At 41.6% G+C, this 18,800-nt stretch overlaps 1 protein-coding gene across 4 annotated transcripts; it reads left to right on the top strand.

Moving 5' to 3' along the window:
• Positions 1 to 54: 54 nt before the first annotated feature.
• LOC124113089 (membralin-like) lies at positions 55 to 17,817 on the top strand. 4 transcript variants are annotated; one of them, XR_007222247.1, is made up of 12 exons: positions 55 to 117; positions 2,522 to 2,791; positions 4,016 to 4,514; positions 5,113 to 5,223; positions 6,103 to 6,225; positions 6,788 to 6,888; positions 8,635 to 8,692; positions 9,724 to 9,807; positions 10,086 to 10,218; positions 11,257 to 11,356; positions 12,048 to 16,379; positions 16,684 to 17,817. XR_007222247.1 is itself a non-coding variant. In XM_046473343.2 (11 exons), exons 2-11 carry the CDS (start codon positions 2,579 to 2,581, stop codon positions 13,176 to 13,178), a joined length of 2,553 nt encoding a protein of 850 aa, XP_046329299.1. In that variant the 5' UTR covers positions 55 to 117; positions 2,522 to 2,578; the 3' UTR covers positions 13,179 to 17,817. The 4 variants fall into 4 exon arrangements, 3 of the variants coding, with proteins under 3 accessions (XP_046329299.1, XP_046329300.1, XP_046329301.1); XM_046473343.2 differs by having other exon boundaries at positions 12,048 to 17,817; XM_046473344.2 differs by having other exon boundaries at positions 65 to 142; positions 12,048 to 17,817.
• The last annotated feature ends 983 nt before the right edge of the window (positions 17,818 to 18,800 follow it).

Here is an 18,800-nt window from a genome sequence, read left to right as displayed (position 1 = left end):
ATCTTTTTGTTTGTATGTATAAAGCGCAAAGGGGTTTCTATACATTCCATTTCGGTTCGAGGTACAAGGCTGTACAAGAAAAATGGTTTCCTGACCTGGCATTCTCTGGTACACACTGTACGCAATTTGCATCTTGTTTTGCGTATGTTTATTTCGAACCCGTCTTTGATCCTCAGTGGTTTACAGTTTCATTTAATATATCTTTTGTGGATTATTTTGCCTTATATGACAGATGCTTTAACAGAATATCTCCTGACTTTCGACAGGTTTATCATTTTCATACATGAGACATCAGTCATTTAGGCCTATGATATTACATAATAGGATAGGTTTTTGACAAGTATGCCATTCGTTTCATATATATATGACCAACCTAAATGATGCATTGATGTTATACATGATTCTGAATTATCTGTTGAAAAGGGTATGCAGCAAATCAAGTAAAATATTGATCTAGTCTATCATTTTGTGTATTTAACCCACATCAGTAACTTGTTATGACGTGCGTGAGTCACTAACATGCTGACATGACACACTATTTCACGTTTTTTTGTATCTCACATGACATGATGATGTGTAGTTTTGTATCATTCATCATTGGTTGGGTCAAACGGTTTTTGAATGGCATATACATATGCTTTTCGACTCAAACCAAGATTGTGAAGAAATTAATATCCAGAAACACTCAACAGAATATGATGACATGACTGAAAGTGTCATTGGTGTTGACAAGAGGCAATATGTTGTACATAAACAGTTTGTGTGTATGAACAAGGGGTCAACTGCTGTGTTTGGGTCCCTGCCTTTGGCAGCCTCCACGAACGTGTGACTGCCTCTGGCAGCATCCTTATATTGCATGCCCAAAGCTGTTAGGATGGAAGCATTTTAATAAAACAATAAATGTGAAATGAGTGTGAAAGGTATTGTCTAAAACTCAGCCCCTATTGGGACCAAGAGTTTTCAGCTCATGTTCTTGTACATTGTGTGGTGCATGAAAAAAGATGATGCCATGTATGAGTACATAATTTTCCATAAAATGATCTGGTAAAACAGTCATTTGTAACTGTGGGATTGGTAAAATCCGACACTTAGTAATGATTTCTAATACTTCCGAATCATTGGAGTATCTTTTATGCATGACAAATGAGAAAGAAATATTGCTACGTAAACTGCATAGAGTGAGTAGTTATTTCTTCAAATTGTTATCTACGTCAAATGGCGGTAGCTTTAGCTTTTGATGGTGATGCATTTCACGGAATAGAAAATTTGGAACAACAGTAGTAGCAATCTTTTTGTTTTGCCACCAGTTTTCAGTTAACATGGAATGACCATGTTAATTTATAAAATGCAATGATGAGAAGACATTCTACCTTGTTTGACATCTATGCCTATGGTCATGTCAAAACAAACTTACAGCAGTGTCCATTGAGTGATTGTATTGAAAGGCGGTTCCACTGCTGACAAGAATGGTAGTTTCATTAGAAACAATTCAATTTGTTCAAATAACCATTTTCCAATTGATCAAAAGTATTGTTTTTAGCACACATAAATTCCGGAGGGCATACTAAACATCTGAGTGCCCAGTGACACAATTGAAAACCAAACCAAACATCTTTGTCACTGCCCCTGATGACCAAATGCTACATGTGTATTATTTGTGAAGTGAACCCAATTATTATGGTCATGTTATAATAATGAGTTTTTCCAAAGGGGTAAACTATGTGGAAGGCCATTTCTTTAAGTTGCATCCACATAACTTCTAGAATATGAGATCTAACACTTAGTTATGTCAGCATTAGAAATTGGCACTGGTCCTACAGTCCTTGCCAAACTGCCCAATATCATAAGGACTAGTACACATTTGCCATATTTAAGGGTTTTGCTATATGTTATCATCATAAGGACTAGTGGATTATGATTTTAGTTTCTACTGCATATGCAGCTATCACACTATTTGTTATTATGTATTTATTTCATCGCAGATAATTATCCTGTCAAGAAGATGTTACCAAGGCAGTAGGTTTAGTGGAAAGGGTTGACCTTGTGTAGGTTTTTTCCCTTACCAATTGGAATATTTCCACATTGCAATTGTCACCCAAGGCAGTTTGGTGGTTCAGTGGGTGAAGTCGCAGCGTCTTGCTGAGCAGGGAGTTCCATCCCTTAGCCATGCCAGGATTCAGTGATTATAGGTTTGAATTCCTCCAAACGTGTCCCAATAATGATCTTTGGCCTGTCAGCACCACAGCCATTTTCATGGGCTTCACCAAAGTGCTAAACTTCTAAGACTTGGGTCACTTAGGAATGATGATAATAATAATAATGCATATATATGTGTTATGCCATATCTACCCGAACACACATGCTCTTGGTGCAACATTATTACCCTGGTCAACAGATCAGTGTGCATTTAAATTTATTTCTCAGCTCCCTGGGGAATATACAGCTTGGACAGTATGCTGACACGCCATGATACTGTTGAAAGTGGCGTTAAACTCACTCACACATTTGTCTTGTTTTGCAGGATAATGGGGAACTAAACAACTACAGCAAACACAAGTAGTCTCCATAGTCGCTGATAATGAACAACGCCGACCAGGAAAACAACAATATCAACAATGATGCCAACAGGAGACGCAACAGTAATGGAGCTGGTGGGCGGGCACAGCCCAACCCCATCCTGCATGTCCGAGACAGGCTGTTCCATGCCTTATTCTACAGAATAGCAATAACATATGCCAGAGCCTTTCCCCGCCCTGTCAGACGGGTGCTAGAGTGCGCCATCTTGCTGAAGGTGAGTATTATTTCAGGACATATAGCACAAACTTTTGGACCAACACCAACAAAGATAGATAGTTTGTAGACACTTACACTGGCATGTGTCTCCTTTACCTACAATGGTGATGATTTTCATTTTCAGAGAGACATATCAGGTTAGATGGTTACAGTCGTTATTTATGGACATGTACTGTAAATTTATAAATCCTGAAAACTCGCGGGCTTGCTACCCAGCCCGCACCCAAGAGGCCAGAACTTACAGGGACAGTATGAGTTTTTCTGTGTTTTTTTAAATCATGAGTGAAATAATTTTCAAGTGTGAGGTCACATGCCTGATTTAATTCTCAAACCCAAAGAATAGAGCTCCGCACAACGAAGCCGAGAGTGCAATTGATGAGCAGAGTAAATTGGCTTCAGTAATGTTTTTATTAGAGTCAAATTGATGACAAAGCTCGTATGTTTTTCTTACAGTAGATTTACAAAATGCTAATTGCCAGCTTGATTAGATTAGAAGCCTGTGTTAACCAAAGCTTAGATTACAATCTGCCTCGGTCAAATGAAGTCAATCACTCTCTTACCCAGGGTTCCTTGCGGCCAGCCGAGTAGCTCTGTGACATCATTACATTTTACACAATCCATTCTTGTGTATTTCACCTGTTTTATTTTAGACAAGTCTACACATTTAGATAAACATAACTTTCATTGAGAAAATATCCTGAACAGTGAAAAACAATTTCCCTTTCTGTATTTTTCCTCCAAGTGCTATCATGGAAGCCCTACAGAGAGCTAGCAATAGACCTGTGAATATCCGGGGTGGAATAGGTCTTCAGCAACCCATGCTTGTCCTAAAAAGCGACTGCTTGTCGTAAAAGGCGACTAACGGGATCAGGTAGTCAGGATCGCTGACTCAGTTGATGCATGTCATTGTATCCCAATTGCGTGGATCAATACTCATGATGTCAAACACTGGATTGTCTGTTCCAGACTTGATTATTTACAGACCACCATCATATAGATGGAATATTGCTGAGTGTGGCGTTGAACAACAAACAAACAAGCTAGCAATATGGTCACTTGGATGTGTAAAGCTAAATTGTCATGGTCCTCTCAGTTGCAGTTGTAGCATAATGTCTGTATAATTATTCAAAACAATATGTATAGCACACCAGAAGGTTTGAATTAGGCCTGTCTCATTATGTTTCTAGGTTTGTGAGCACCTTTCCTGTGTTTTTTGTTGCAGGCGTTGACAGTACTGGGTATTTTGGTGTACATACATGTTGTGTTTGCGAGGACTCCCATCAACTGTCTGCAAAGTGTTCAGAAGTCCTGGCCAAGACATGGCATCCTCAGAGTGGAGATCGTCAAGAATGCCTCGGCGAACTACAGCATCATAAACTCATATGAGAAAGAGTATTCAGATTTTTCCCTCTATTTGGACAACATAGCTGATGGCATAGGCTATCCTGGTGCATTAAATGGGGACGAAAATGCTGAGAATGAAACTGAAATTGCTTCAAATTCGACGGATGAAGCATTGACCCAGGAAGAGGGGAATGAGACGGAAGGGAATGGTACTGTTATTGGGGAGGAGGAGGAGGCGGAGGTACTGGTGCTGGATGAGGTATTGGACAAGGTGGTGGACTACTCTGCAGATCACAACAGCAACAACATACCTGAGGATGCTACAGGGGAACATCTCAAAGACACTTTCAGTGAATTAGAAATGTTGGCCAAGGCTGGTAGGTTGTTTTTCTGGTAGCAATGATTTTTGTCTGATGTATAAATGTGTAGGAATAACACGACAGCCCTGGAAGGGATGACTATGATTCAGCCAAGTTCGGGTAAGAATAGGTCCCCACCAACCTATGCTCGTCATTAAAGGCGTCTATATGGACTGGGTGTCATTGTCAGTGACTGTGTTGATTGCATGTCATTGTACCGTGATGTTGCTCATAATGTCAATCACTGGTTTGTCTGGTCCAGGTTCAATAATTCCAGGGCAATGTCATATAGCTGGAACTTGCTGAGTTCTAGCTTTAACAATATTACAAACAACCAACAACTTGACTTTGCCCATGTTACATCTTGTGCCAATATATCATATTGTGGTGTATCTATATTTCAAAGCCATGTGTAGGTGCAAATCTATTCTTGTGTGTGTTTGGGCGGTCGGGTAGCCTAGTGGTTAAAGCGTTCCCTACATGGGTACAATGTGTGAAGCCCATTTCTGTTATGGGCTGTGATATTGCTGGAATATTGCTAAAAGTGGCGTAGAACCATACTCACTCATGTGTTTGTCTAGTGAAGCACATTGTAACCTGAGAGAATCCGTTTCAGTGTGGCCTGAGGAGAAGTACATTGTGGAGTATGCCCTGGAGTATGGCTTTCTCCGACTGTCGCCCAAGACGAGGCAGCGGCTCAACATCACCGTCATGCTGGTGACTCTCGGTTAGTTCCTGATTCCATTATGAAACCGGTCATGTTTGAGGGAAGATGGCTTCAGTTTTTACTCAGTTACTGAAGTGTTGTAGCTTTTGTGAACATTACCAATGCTGTTGTAAATGTTTGTACAGAAAGGACTAGTGCTCAGTTTACAACTTGTTTGATTCTTTTTATAGTTATGTAATGAAATATCTCCAACTTGGCTGATTCTGTATGTTTGTTAAACATGTTTACTTAATCTGTGAGTGATTCTGTATGTTTGATATGGTGGGTGTGTTAACCAATGTTTGGCAATATTTAGTTCTGTGTGTTTGTTATGTTTTCTGATTCTGAAGGTATAAATACGTATGTTTGTGATTCTGTATGCTTGTCTGATTCTGTATGTTTCTGCTTAGTCTGTCTGTCTTCTGAAGTCTACTTGTATCAGATTGGGTTTGCTTGTGTCTGATTGTGTCTGATAGTGTCTACTTGTCAGATTGTTTGATTGTCTGCTTGTGTTACTGCAGACCCCCTGAAGGACGAGTGTGTTTGATAGTGTCTACTTGTGTCAGATTGTTTGATTGTCTGCTTGTGTTGCTGCAGACCCCCTGAAGGACGAGTGTGTTTGATAGCGTCTACTTGTGTCAGATTGTTTGATTGTCTGCTTGTGTTGCTGCAGACCCCCTGAAGGACGAGTGTGTTTGATAGCGTCTACTTGCGTCAGATTGTTTGATTGTCTGCTTGTGTTGCTGCAGACCCCTGAAGGACGAGTGTGTTTGATTGTGTCTACTTGTGTCAGATTGTTTGATTGTCTGCTTATGTTGCTGCAGACCCCCTGAAGGACGAGTGTGTTTGATAGTGTCTACTTGTGTCAGATTGTTTGATTGTCTGCTTGTGTTGCTGCAGACCCCCTGAAGGACGAGTGTTTTGGGGACAGCTTCAGTCGCTTCCTGCTGGAGGAATTCCTCGGATATGACGACATCCTCATGTCCAGCATCAAGCAGCTGGCCGAGCAGGAGGAAAACAAAGGTACACTGACTCTTGTCTCTAAACAATGATACATGCATGCTGGAGTGATGTAAGTCCAGGCTGGCTTAGATCAAGGGAACAGTAGTGACTCTACATCTTCTTAGGTGATTGGTGGGATAGCCTAGTGGTCTAAGCGCAAGCCCACAACACCTGAAAACCAGGTTCGATTCCCCACAAGATTGCAATGTGCCCATTCTTGTCATCCCAAACTGTGATGTGGCTTGAGTATAGCTAAAATAAATAAAACCACTCTCACTTACTCCCTCAATGACAAGGCATTGGATAATCATATGGCAAGATTGACTTGTAATAACTTTCAGCAGAATTTTAGAAGCTAAAGTATCATTGAAGACAAAAGTAAACTATGGATTTCAACTCCTTGATTCAATCAATGGGATGTTTTGGTACAGATGCTCGATAAAAGACAGCATCTGTACTGGAATGTTGCATTAAATGAATAAGGAATTTGAAATCCACAGTGAAGTCTGTCTTCATGATTGCCTAGATAGAGAACAGAATTGCTGTGTGATGGGGATGTTAACATGACTACTGTTGTCTGCAGGCTTCCTGAGGAATGTTGTGACCGGGGAGCATTACCGGTTTGTCAGCATGTGGATGGCACGGAGCTCCTACATCGCTGCAGCCTTCATCATGCTTGTCTTTGTAAGTATATTAACATGACCACCATAGCATTTGGAAAAATTGTCAGGGAGTGTTAAGGGCAATTTTCTGAACATATTATGTATCATGTTAAACTTTCTTCTTTGAAACTCACCCTGACAGCCTCACAAGTCTTCGTTGATCATCCGTCCATCTGCTCTGAACTCTTCAAAACTATTGGATGTATCAGTACAAGATTTCTGTCACATGTTATACATGCCCCTGGCTACAAGTGGACTTTTCATTTAAAGTGTGTGTGGATAGAATGTTTTAGACAAACTGATACTTATCAGGGATGCAAATTGGCACTAGTCTGCCAGACAGGAGCAGTTTGTTAAATGTTAATGAGGGCTGGTAGAAGCTTTTGCCTTTTTGGCTCAAGTTTGAGATAGGAAATGTTTCAGATTAAGTTGTATTATTCGTCACTCGTCACTAAAGATGAGATTCTGTACCTCTCTACCACTGGAGGTTCTGTACCTCTCTACCACTGGAGGTTCTGTACCTCTCTACCACTGGAGGTTCTGTACCTCTCTACCACTGGAGGCTCTGTACCTCTCTACCACTGGAGGTTCTGTACCTCTCTACCACTGGAGGTTCTGTACCTCTCTACCACTGGAGGTTCTGTACCTCTCTACCACTGGAGGTTCTGTACCTCTCTACCACTGGAGGTTCTGTACCTCTCTACCACTGGAGGTTCTGTACCTCTACCACTGGAGGCTCTGTACCTCTCTACCACTGGAGGTTCTGTACCTCTCTACCACTGGAGGTTCTGTACCTCTCTACCACTGGAGGTTCTGTACCTCTACCACTGGAGGCTCTGTACCTCTCTACCACTGGAGGTTCTGTACCTCTCTACCACTGGAGGTTCTGTACCTCTCTACCACTGGAGGTTCTGTACCTCTCTACCACCGGAGGTTCTGTACTATACCACTGGAGGTTCTGTACCTCTCTACCACTGGAGGTTCTGTACCTCTCTACCACTGGAGGTTCTGTACCTCTACCACTGGAGGCTCTGTACCTCTCTACCACTGGAGGTTCTGTACCTCTCTACAACTGGAGGCTCTGTACCGTTCTACCACTGGAGGTTCTGTACCTCTCTACAACTGGAGGCTCTGTACCTCTCTACCACTGGAGGTTCTGTACCTCTCTACCACTGGAGGTTCTGTACCTCTCTACCACTGGAGGTTCTGTACCTCTATACCACTGGAGGTTCTGTACCTCTACAACTGGAGGCTCTGTACCTCTCTACCACTGGAGGTTCTGTACCTCTCTACCACTGGAGGTTCTGTACCTCTATACCACTGGAGGTTCTGTACCTCTACCACTGGAGGCTCTGTACCTCTCTACCACTGGAGGTTCTGTACCTCTCTACCACTGGAGGTTCTGTACCTCTCTACCACTGGAGGCTCTGTACCTCTCTACCACCGGAGGTTCTGTACCTCTCTACCACTGGAGGTTCTGTACCTCTCTACCACTGGAGGTTCTGGGGCAGAATATGGCCACAGTATGCTGTGAATATTGTCAGAGCCAACTCGGACCAGGTGGTTACAGAAGAGATCTGGCTGATTGTGTGTCATTGTGCACAAACAACCCGAATCAATGTCCATGCTCATGTTATCAACCACTGGTTTACCTGGCCCAGACTTGATTGTTTTAAGGCTGCCTATGATATGGCTGAGATATGGCTTTGGTGTAACACAACATGCATCATTCATTTTTCTTTGTCAGTGAATTTGTTCTTCCTTTCAGACTGTGTCAGTGTCAACACTGTTGAGGTATTCTCACCACCAGATCTTCCTCTTCATAGGTAAGTGAGAAATACATTTGGTAACTTATCCTGCATTATTACCTTAAAGGCACCTGCTCCTGCGCTGTTGGCGCCTCTTGCACATCATTAAATACTTCCTTGTTGCCATTGTCTACAGCTGCTTCATGTCCTCCCTTGGCTTCCCTAGAGGACGCCACTACTTTTTGTCAGACTTCTACACGGGGCGCTATCTCTCCCGTGTCCTCCCGCCTCACTTCCAAATCCGCTCGATCCCGTCACTGCTTTTGTAGTCATTCTCTGCTTCACAGGCAGTATGACTACCTGTCTGATTCTTCGACGAGCTCCATCGGTTTGTCTTTTGAGACTGCTCCTTTGGATCCGGGCACTCACCTGGGGCCTTTGCCAGAAGTACCGTCTCTGTCTCTCTCGTAGCAGACCCACCTTTGACCTCCACACCTCTGGCGGACGCCAACCCTCCTTGTCAAGCTCAGCATCTCTTGTTACTCAAGCAGGCAGTCGAGATTGTTCACAATCCCATTGCGCATCGTTTCTACTTTCCAATGTTCCTGGTGCCAAAGAAGGATTCATCCAACTTCAGAATGATCCACAATCTCACTGTCTTCAACAAGTGTTATCTGAAGCGTCCTCCATACTTTTGTCTGACTACGTTGGAGACTACTCAGGACCAGAATCAATGCCAATGACTCCCTGATCAGTCTCAAAACCAGGACATCCTAACTTCCAGTCACGTGGTAGCTGTGAGTGGTATGAGCCACACCACTAGATGGAACAACTTTTTCTGCAGCCTGGACCTCTCACAGCCCCGTCTATCTGTAAAAAAAACAACCCAGTAGTAAAAGCATTGAGGTAGTAATGCAGGATAAGTATTCAAATGTTAAAAATATTTAGATTTTACTCATATTGTAGGGGCTAAAGTCCCACGGGTGCATCAAGTATTTCATATATTTTCTTGTCAGATTCTGTTTTTCCAAAGTGTCATTTAGCATTGTAAGGAAAAGCCTTATCCCAAGCTTCTAGAATCAGATGCTTATCCCTGTTGTACATTTCAGTTGACCTACTGCAGATGCTGGAGATGAATGTGACAGTTGCCTTCCCAGCTGCTCCCCTGCTCACGGTCATCCTGGCTCTTGTTGGTCAGTATGGAAACTGTGCTCACTACTCGCACTTCCAGTCATCAAACTTCATATCAAATATTCGGAATTTAAAGAATTTTAAACATTGAAGACAACCAGTCCTTGTATTCTCCCTATTTCTTATGTAGAAGAATTAAACATTAAGCATACTCGAAGCCTCACAAAATCAGGGAAATATTAAGTCTCTGTGGATTTTGGAGTATTCACTCAAGTGCTGTTTATTCCTCTCTGTATTAGTGATAAGACTTTGTTGAATATTTTCCCTCGTGTATTGCCAGGAATGGAAGCCATAATGTCCGAGTTCTTCAATGACACAACAACAGCTTTCTACATCATCCTGATAGTGTGGATAGCTGACCAGTATGACGCTATCTGCTGCCACACCAACATCAGCAAGAGACATTGGCTCAGGTAACACCTGCTGTAGTAGACAACTGTGTAGGCTAGGTAGGACCTTCTCTTGGATTACAGAATGGCAAGTCTGGGAAATTGACTTGGCCAGGAGCCAGCAAACCAGTGGTCAACTATGGGAGCATGTGGTCATGCAATGGGGATATAATCTGACTCTAGATCAGCCTTTCTACTACTGTTTACTTAAGCATGGCTTGATTTAAGGAACTGGATTAAACTTGCACTAGGTGTATGTTGACATAAAAACCTAGTTGCACCAGATTAAACCAGCATGAACCCTGGTCCCATAAATTTATCTAAGTTGAAGCATAGGCCTGTCTGTTGCCAGTGTCACATAATTTATTGACGGATGACTGTTAATACCCACAGTTTGATGAGGTCAAGCCCAAGAAAGAATGACAAATTACACATAACACAGGGATTAGTGATGTAGTGTGGTAATTAAATCTTCGAGGTATTGAGTGTGTTCAAAGATCGTTGTTGTGTGGTCCAGTAAGGGTCAGTCAGAAACACATTTACACTTTCTTTGCATGCACTTGGTGCATGTAGACATACATATAAGGTTGCATTGTTCAATAATAGGTTGCATTGGTATATGTTATATATAGCTAAATCGAGCCCTGTTAAGGTACGACAGTCACAAGTTGATGTCATCTTTGCACTGAGATAGCTTCATGGAATTGGTCCTGTCACAACTGGGTGCCGTTGTACAAAACAACCTTATCAATACGACTGTAGTAAGTCTATATCAAGGTATGGGTGTTACAATTGCCTTAGTGCTAAGACTGCGTTGTACAACGACACTCAGGTCTGTTTGTGTTCAGAATTTAAGGCTTTCCCTTTTGCTATTAACCTACGTCAGTTTATTTTCATTGCTTAAAATAGAAATAGAATAGTTCCACGTTTAAATGTTAGGGTGGCAATAATGAAAGTAAAAGTCGTCTGTTGTGGCCCTTGTATTGTCTTGTAGCCAGAGATAACTGCCAGAAAGAGCTACCACATTCTTAATACTTATCTAATGTGTATTTTGTGTTGCAGGTTCTTTTACATGTATCACTTTGCCTTCTATGCCTATCACTACCGGTTCAACGGTCAGTACAGTGGCTTGGCTCTCTTCACCTCTTGGCTGTTCATACAGGTCAGTTGAAACTTGCACATCCAGGAAAGACAGCTGTTCAATGCATTACTGCAGTCATACTCAATGAACCTTGTGCTAGTTTGACCTTCTCAGGAGACATAAAAATGATTGATAAAAAAAGAAGTCAGAAATGTACAATCTGTGGTAAATCTACAGGGAGTTGGTTTGGATGTAGTCAGATTTGAATAGTGCTGCAATGTTAATTACCAGTCACACATTTGATAGCCTTTGCAGGATGTGTTGAAAGATAGATATTTCTTTCATGTGTATAAAAGACAGGGTCGCTACTATAAGGGCTACATGATCCTGTTTTTAGGGGAAAGTAGCCCAATGGTCAATTCTCTGTGTTGTGAGAATCCAGTGATGGTTTTTCAATACTGGTTTCAAGCAGATTATGATCCTTTGTCAGTCACCAGTACTGGTGGGTTTCACAAATAATTAAAAAGTGGTAAACATCTTCAACTTGCATGCTTTCTCCCCATGTATGCATATGTGAAAATTGATGTTCAAACTGGTGTTGAACCCATCTCATTCATTGTCAGCACCATGCATTTGTTTCAAAAAAGTTATAAATGTCTAGGCCCTGCATCACTTTGTTTCCTCTCCTGAGTCCTGATATGCTGTTATATCTAATATTATGTTGCAAATACCATTAAACCCAGTTGACTGACTGCTTGTGTTGTGTTGCCAGCACTCCATGATCTACTTCTTCCACCACTACGAGCTGCCTGCCATCCTCCAGCAGGCTCGCATACAGGAGCTGCTGGCTCAGCCTCACAACCAGGACGCCCACAACAACAACGCCCAGCCCAACGCCACTGCTGCCACAGCCGCAGCCGCTGCCGCTGCCAACATTGATGAGCAGCTTCGCGCCAACCTCGGGCCTGTGGACAATAACGTCGCTGGGATAAACAATGTACAGAATGCAAGTCCCGCCAGTGCTGAGAATGTCACACAGGGTCAGGAAACTGGGCAGGGGTCAGGTCAGGGCTTGGAGCCACAGCTGGAAGGGACTGTGGACAACCCTGATGACCAGAGAAGCATTGAGAGACGTGTGAATGATCTTCTGTCAGCTTTGAATCGACCTTCTACTGATGGTCAAACAACCAATACCAGGGAGTTTTCTGTGGACAGGGTGCGTGTTTACACACCAGGGACGTTCATGAGGAATTTTCTACGCTTTCGGGGCAATTCTGCTCAAAATCCTCCTAATAATCCTATGCCAAGTCCATCTCCAAGACCAGATTCACAAAACCTTTCCAGTAACAACCCCCCTGTTTCTCAACCTGAAGCCAATCCTTCTGGAAACAAACCTAATTCTTTGACTGAAGATGAAATAAGTCTGCATGATAATAAAACACTGAACAGCTCTAGCCATGTGTCTGAACCTTTACCAGCAAGCAGTTCAGACAATCCCTCCACATCAGGGGGCACAGAGCTGACGTCGGGGGGTACATACTCACTGTCAGGGGATACAGAGCCAACATCGGGGGGTACATACACACTGTCAGGGGGTACTGACTCACAGCTGTTTGATCTACCAAGGGGAGATAACTCCATCATGACAGCTCACTCTCCTACCTGTGCAAACCCAGCAATGTCTTCGAGCATGGACTCCCATTCTGATAATTCTCAGACATCAGTGAAAGATGTATATAGTAGACAACCTATACACCATATTGTTGAAAACACTGCCAGTTTAGGGAACTCAGTGCCACGAGATAACTTGTCTGCAAGTTCACCAGACAGGTTGCCTTCAAAGACCAGCGAGGAGACATGTGGACATTCTACACATATATCTGAAGCTTCCAGAGACACCTGATAGTGAGGCAACATGGAGCTTCAGTTGTCTTCAGGAGAAACCTGCATCAAAATTAAAAAACAATGTAAAGGCGATACCTTTTTTTAAGGATTGGTTTACGGAGTCACCAACCCTCAAACAATTAGCATCGGAAAAATCTGTCTAAAAGTAATTTTTCTCTTTTTACCAAATGCAAGCTTATGTGGTCATATTGGTCACCTTAAATTAGTTTGCATGAAAGTTGAATTGCATGACAAACAAACTAGGGCCATGATTGCTTTATGCATGTCGTCCCTGGGTACAAGCTAAACAAACCCTGCATGTGTGGCAGTATTCAGAGACTCTCTTGAAGACTCCAGCCACCCCACCAAAAAACCCAACAAAAACCAACAAAGAATAACCTGTCTTTTGTTGATGTTTATGACAAAGATTTCCACGTGAACATCGTAAACCAAGATATGAAAAAAGTCTGGCCTAATAAGTAGTATCTAATATATTCTCTAATGTGACCGTGTGGCATTCACTTTTCTGTATATTAAAGGTAACTATTTATGGAGAGAAATGTTTATTAAATGAGATGTGTGTAATACATAATGAATACAGTTATTGAATAAGTATATTTGGAATTTATGGTATTTTATAAAGAATAAAATAGCATTCTGGTTGGTCTCATGGTCATATAAGTAAAATGATCTTGTCATGGTTATGGAGATAGATGTGATACTGGGAGATGTTTTGCATGCAGATTTTATTTAAAAGAGTTTGAGCAAATGTTTCATAGAAATGCTATTTATGTATGTATCATTATTAATCCAAGTCTGTTCATAAATCATTTCCATAAGCTTGTGATGTCTAAATGTAGCAGTTATTCTTAGAAAGACACTTTGAGTTGAGTAAGACATAAGATGGACTTTAACTACTGAGATGAGTATGGGTTTCATGGCTGAAGCAGAGGAACAAGCTAGGGCAAGGGCAAGGGCAAGGGCAAGGCCAAGGCCAAGGCCAAGGCCAAGGCCAAGGCCAAGGGCATGACACCAAAGAATCATCATTTCTAGACATTTATGGTAATTAGAAGAAACAATTTCCTTGATGTGTCCAGAAATATATTGATATGTGGGAAGAACTAAGGACACTGCAGAAGTCGCGGCAGGTGAACTTTCCAATCATCCAGTAGGCATTGAGGCTTCCAGATTCTCAGTACTGAGTGAGCAAAGCATTCATACAGGAATATCTGATTAATTTATCTCGAATACAAATATGATCAGGGAGTGCTGAATGCAAAAAAATCAATCAGCGATATTATTTTGTGGATATTTTATATGTCCTGTTTCTGAGCGCCATGTTCTACATCCGAACAGGTGTATTATCAAGGGTATATTTGTGTTCAGGGGCAAGTTTCCTTTGCTGAGATCACAATTTCCTTATTGCGGTGACATGTCATTTATTTATATACATGTCACATTTTATTAGCTCAAGAACCCATGCATTGATCATTAGGATTGGGAGGTGAAAGTTTGATTTCACCTGACATTGGAGTAAATGATCTGATATTAATGAGATTTTTTTTTTAGTAATATTTGTAGTAAAAACATATTTTGGGACACAGGTGGTGGCCGAGCTGTCTGAAATCAACCTCATAGAGCCACATGTTGCTGTACGGGTCAGTATCTCAGTGACCAGGTTCCATATCGTGCTTGAGTAAAACTTGCAAAGACTTACAACTTGCCCCAGTCTGGTTCCTGTTTAATTGTTCTGTGAAACAGCCCAATGTGAAGCAGTCTTTACGTCACTCTTCATACAGGAGTGGTGGCAGTTGTAGCGTGAAATAACTCTGGAGCATAGGTTATACTAGGGCCACACTTTATCATTTTATCTTTCACAGACACAAGGTCGGTTGAAATAAAAATAAATATAAATGTCAATCATTTTTTTATTTTTTTTAAAGTCATTCTGCTGTGGAGTTCAAACTGCAGCTGGATTCTTGAATCACTGATAGTGATGTAGACATGGAGGTCATAAATAACATTTTGTATTGTATAAGATGGTCTATATTACTAACAAGGGACATAATAAAAATAAATATTTTTATGTTTCAGAAATAAATTAGACTGGCTGCTTTTCAGTTGTGGCAGGCCCGGGAAACGAAAAATATAAAATGTATAGCCTAAGAGTATTGTAGAACTTTGTGAAACATTACATTAGCTCTGGTAATCTGAGGACAGAATTATTTATTTCATAAAATTTCACAGGGAACTGTTTGGACAATCATTAATGTCATCCATTATCTTAATTATTGAATTGAATTATTTGACATGTGAACTATGATAATAATATTTTGTAAACAGCTGAAGAAATGTCTAACACTTGACTTGCTCAATTCAATTCCTGTATGTGTTGCAATTACTGAATCAAATACTTCACCCATTAACCTTGGAATGCTTGGCCCACTGTGTTTCATTGTAAATACCTCATAGGAAGCACCTGCTTTTCTGTTTAGAAATGTATGCATATTAGACTTTATATATTCATTTGGGAATATTGCCACAGCATGCAGCTTTCATGAATTATGAAAAGGTTAAATGATAAATGTCTTGAGTTTCTGGCTATATCAGTAATTAATATTGGAAGTATTCCGTTTGGTTATGTAGAGTAGCTTCATGATTGATATTTGTAATTCCAAATTTATTTGAATGAACTTCAGCTTGTTAATAACCTGCTTGCATAAAGAGTTGTTATTGCCAAAGTGTCTTTCATTGTATTGCCATCAGTTCCACCATTTGTTTCATGTGTAGCGATTGTTTCATATACTGCAACATGTATCTGGATGTAAATTTCATTGATCAGGTTTGATTGACATATTGACAGAAACAGGATTTGTACCACTTTGTGAATGTTGATCATCTGTGATTTGTGTGTGTATTATCTTTTGAATCATAATGTTCCATGATGGCGTGCAGCCTTGTGTCTTCTGTATATACTGATTGCTAGCTGCCAGTCCACAGTGGAATATAGTTGTGTTGAATTCAGTGCTCTGTAGTCATGTCTAGTCAAAGAGTCCATTCCAGCCCAGGAATGTCCTGATGGTCAAGGTAGTCCCCACTGGTCAAGGTAGTCCCTACTGGTCAGGGAAGTCCCTACTGGCCAGGGTCGTCTCTACTGGTCAAGGTAGTCCCCACTGGTCAAGGTAGTCCCTACTGGTCAGGGTAGTCCCCACTGGTCAGGGTAGTCCCTACTGGTCAGGGAAGTCCCTACTGGCCAGGGTCGTCTCTACTGGTCAAGGTAGTCCCCACTGGTCAGGGTAGTCCCCACTGGTCAGGGAAGTCCCTACTGGCCAGGGTCGTCTCTACTGGTCAAGGTAGTCCCCACTGGTCAGGGTAGTCCCCACTGGTCAGGGTAGTCCCCACTGGTCAAGGTAGTCCCCACTGGTCAGGGTAGTCCCCACTGGTCAGGGTAGTCCCCACTGGTCAGGGTAGTCCCTACTGGTCAGGGAAGTCCCTACTGGCCAGGGTCGTCTCTACTGGTCAAGGAAGTCCCTACTGGCCAGGGTCGTCTCTACTGGTCAAGGATGTCCCCACTGGTCAAGGAAGTCCCTACTGGCCAGGGTAGTCCCCACTGGTCAAGGCAGACCTTACTGGTCAAGGAATTCCGTCCTACCTGTAATGAAATGTAATACCAGTGAAGAAATTCCATATTTCGTTACTGGTCAAGGAGGTGTTTCCAAATCTCTCCCTCCTCACCTCAACATCATATTTAACTGAAAACTGTTTATTCACTTTCTAGACTTTCAGGTGCCTGGCTTAGCATGGTATGGGTATCTGGTAGCTTTATTGACCTTTCCAATAATTTCTGCAAACCAAGTTGTCTGGAACATATGACATTCTGAACCAGGCAGGCCATACTGAACAGCCATTTAATCCCAACAATGATGAGCATCGGGTATTGTTAACCTCCTCTGCCCTGATTCTGGTAACTGACAGTATTATTGATACACTCTGATCTCATGACATTCAACATTACAATATGTGTCTCATGATGCCAGTCTGATGTACACATAGCCTGTACTGTTTCCACTGTGGACTGGCCGAGTCTTGAGTGCAAGGTCAGGTTGAGGTGTACAAGGTCAGTGATTGTGTCATGCATGTTTAGTTTGTGTTGATGGGTGCTTGCCGAGTTGTTCATTACGATGTACATATGTCATTTCATTGCTACTGATACTAAGCATATGTGTCAAGGAGTTTTCTTATTTGTATTCACTGATCATTAACCAATGTTAATCTTTAATTACTATCAAAAAATCTTTTTCTCTTGATTTTAGGTCAGGAAAACTTTTTGTATCTACACAAGGCATAATTATTATTTCAAAGAGATATAAGTTACTTGGCAACAGGCTACCAAAGAATGTGATCGGTGTCTTTTGATGTGAACAGTCATGTTCAATTGAAATACATTATACTGATGAACGAAATTAACAGAGCAGCTCTCGTGTGATTGTGAAATTGACAAGTCATCCCCTCCGTGCACATGTTGGGTTGCTCTGTGTGCTTGTTGTGTTTAGTTTAACAGGTCATGACAAGCATGGGAATCTTTGCTGGGCTATGCTATACATGTAAATAACTGTCAGGGTGATTTAATGAAATAAACAGTGTATATGAGACAGTCATGTTAGTTCTTGTTGCTTTTGTTCATGACGTACCAGAGAACATTGACTGGGTGTTCAATGAGGAGGACTACATTAGCCTGAAGCTGATCACTGACACAAGCATTGCCTTAAAGAAAACAAAGATACAGGCTAGCACTGAATTGAAGTGGAAGCTGTAGACTAACATTGCCTTAAAAAAAAGGAAGCTGTAGGCAAGCATTGCTTTGAAAAAAGAGCTGTAGGCTAGCTCTGAATTGAAGAAAAGGAAGCTGTAGGCTAGCCCTGAATTGAAGAAGATGATACAGACTAGCATTGCCTTGAAGAAAAGGAAGCTGTAGGCTAGCATTGCCTTTAACATAAGCTGTAGGCTAGCCCTGAATTGAAGAAGCGGACGATACACGCTAGCATTGCGTTGAAGAAAAGGAAGCTGTAGGCTAGCATTGCGTTGAAGAAAAGGAAGCTGTAGGCTAGCATTGCCTTGAAGAAAAGGAAGCTGTAGGCTAGCATTGCCTTGAAGAAAAGGAAGCTGTAGGCTAGCATTGCCTTGAAGAAAAGGAAGCTGACACCATTTCATGAGAAAGCTTATGTGTAAATTGTTTATATATATATATGTTTGTGTTAATTGCTTAATTATCCTAAAGTGTAGATATTTATCCATTGCCTATTTGCTTGGTACAACGCGCAGAGAGTGCATATATTAGCATATAAAACAATTATATATTTCAACTGATATACAGATTATTTTCACAAGTTTGGCCAATAACAACGAACATACGGCTAGCATTGCCTGTAGGAAGAAAGGGGTGGCATTTCTTGACTTGGAGTTATGGCCAAGTCTATACTACAACTCTGCAGCGGTCTCACTACCTCATGCATGTAAGAGTTGATTACTCTGAGCGATTGAGTGGTCAGGCTGTGACATGGCTTGCCATAATCAGCTGGATCATTAATGTTGTTTGATTGTTCACAAGCTGCCATGATATAGGGGATATGTTACTGACACT

Source organism: Haliotis rufescens, unplaced genomic scaffold (assembly GCF_023055435.1).
Source record: "Haliotis rufescens isolate VD_foot unplaced genomic scaffold, xgHalRufe1.0.p SCAF_2, whole genome shotgun sequence".
In the NCBI taxonomy this organism is placed as follows: domain Eukaryota; kingdom Metazoa; phylum Mollusca; class Gastropoda; order Lepetellida; family Haliotidae; genus Haliotis; species Haliotis rufescens.
This window is presented reverse-complemented; position numbering and strand designations above follow the sequence as displayed.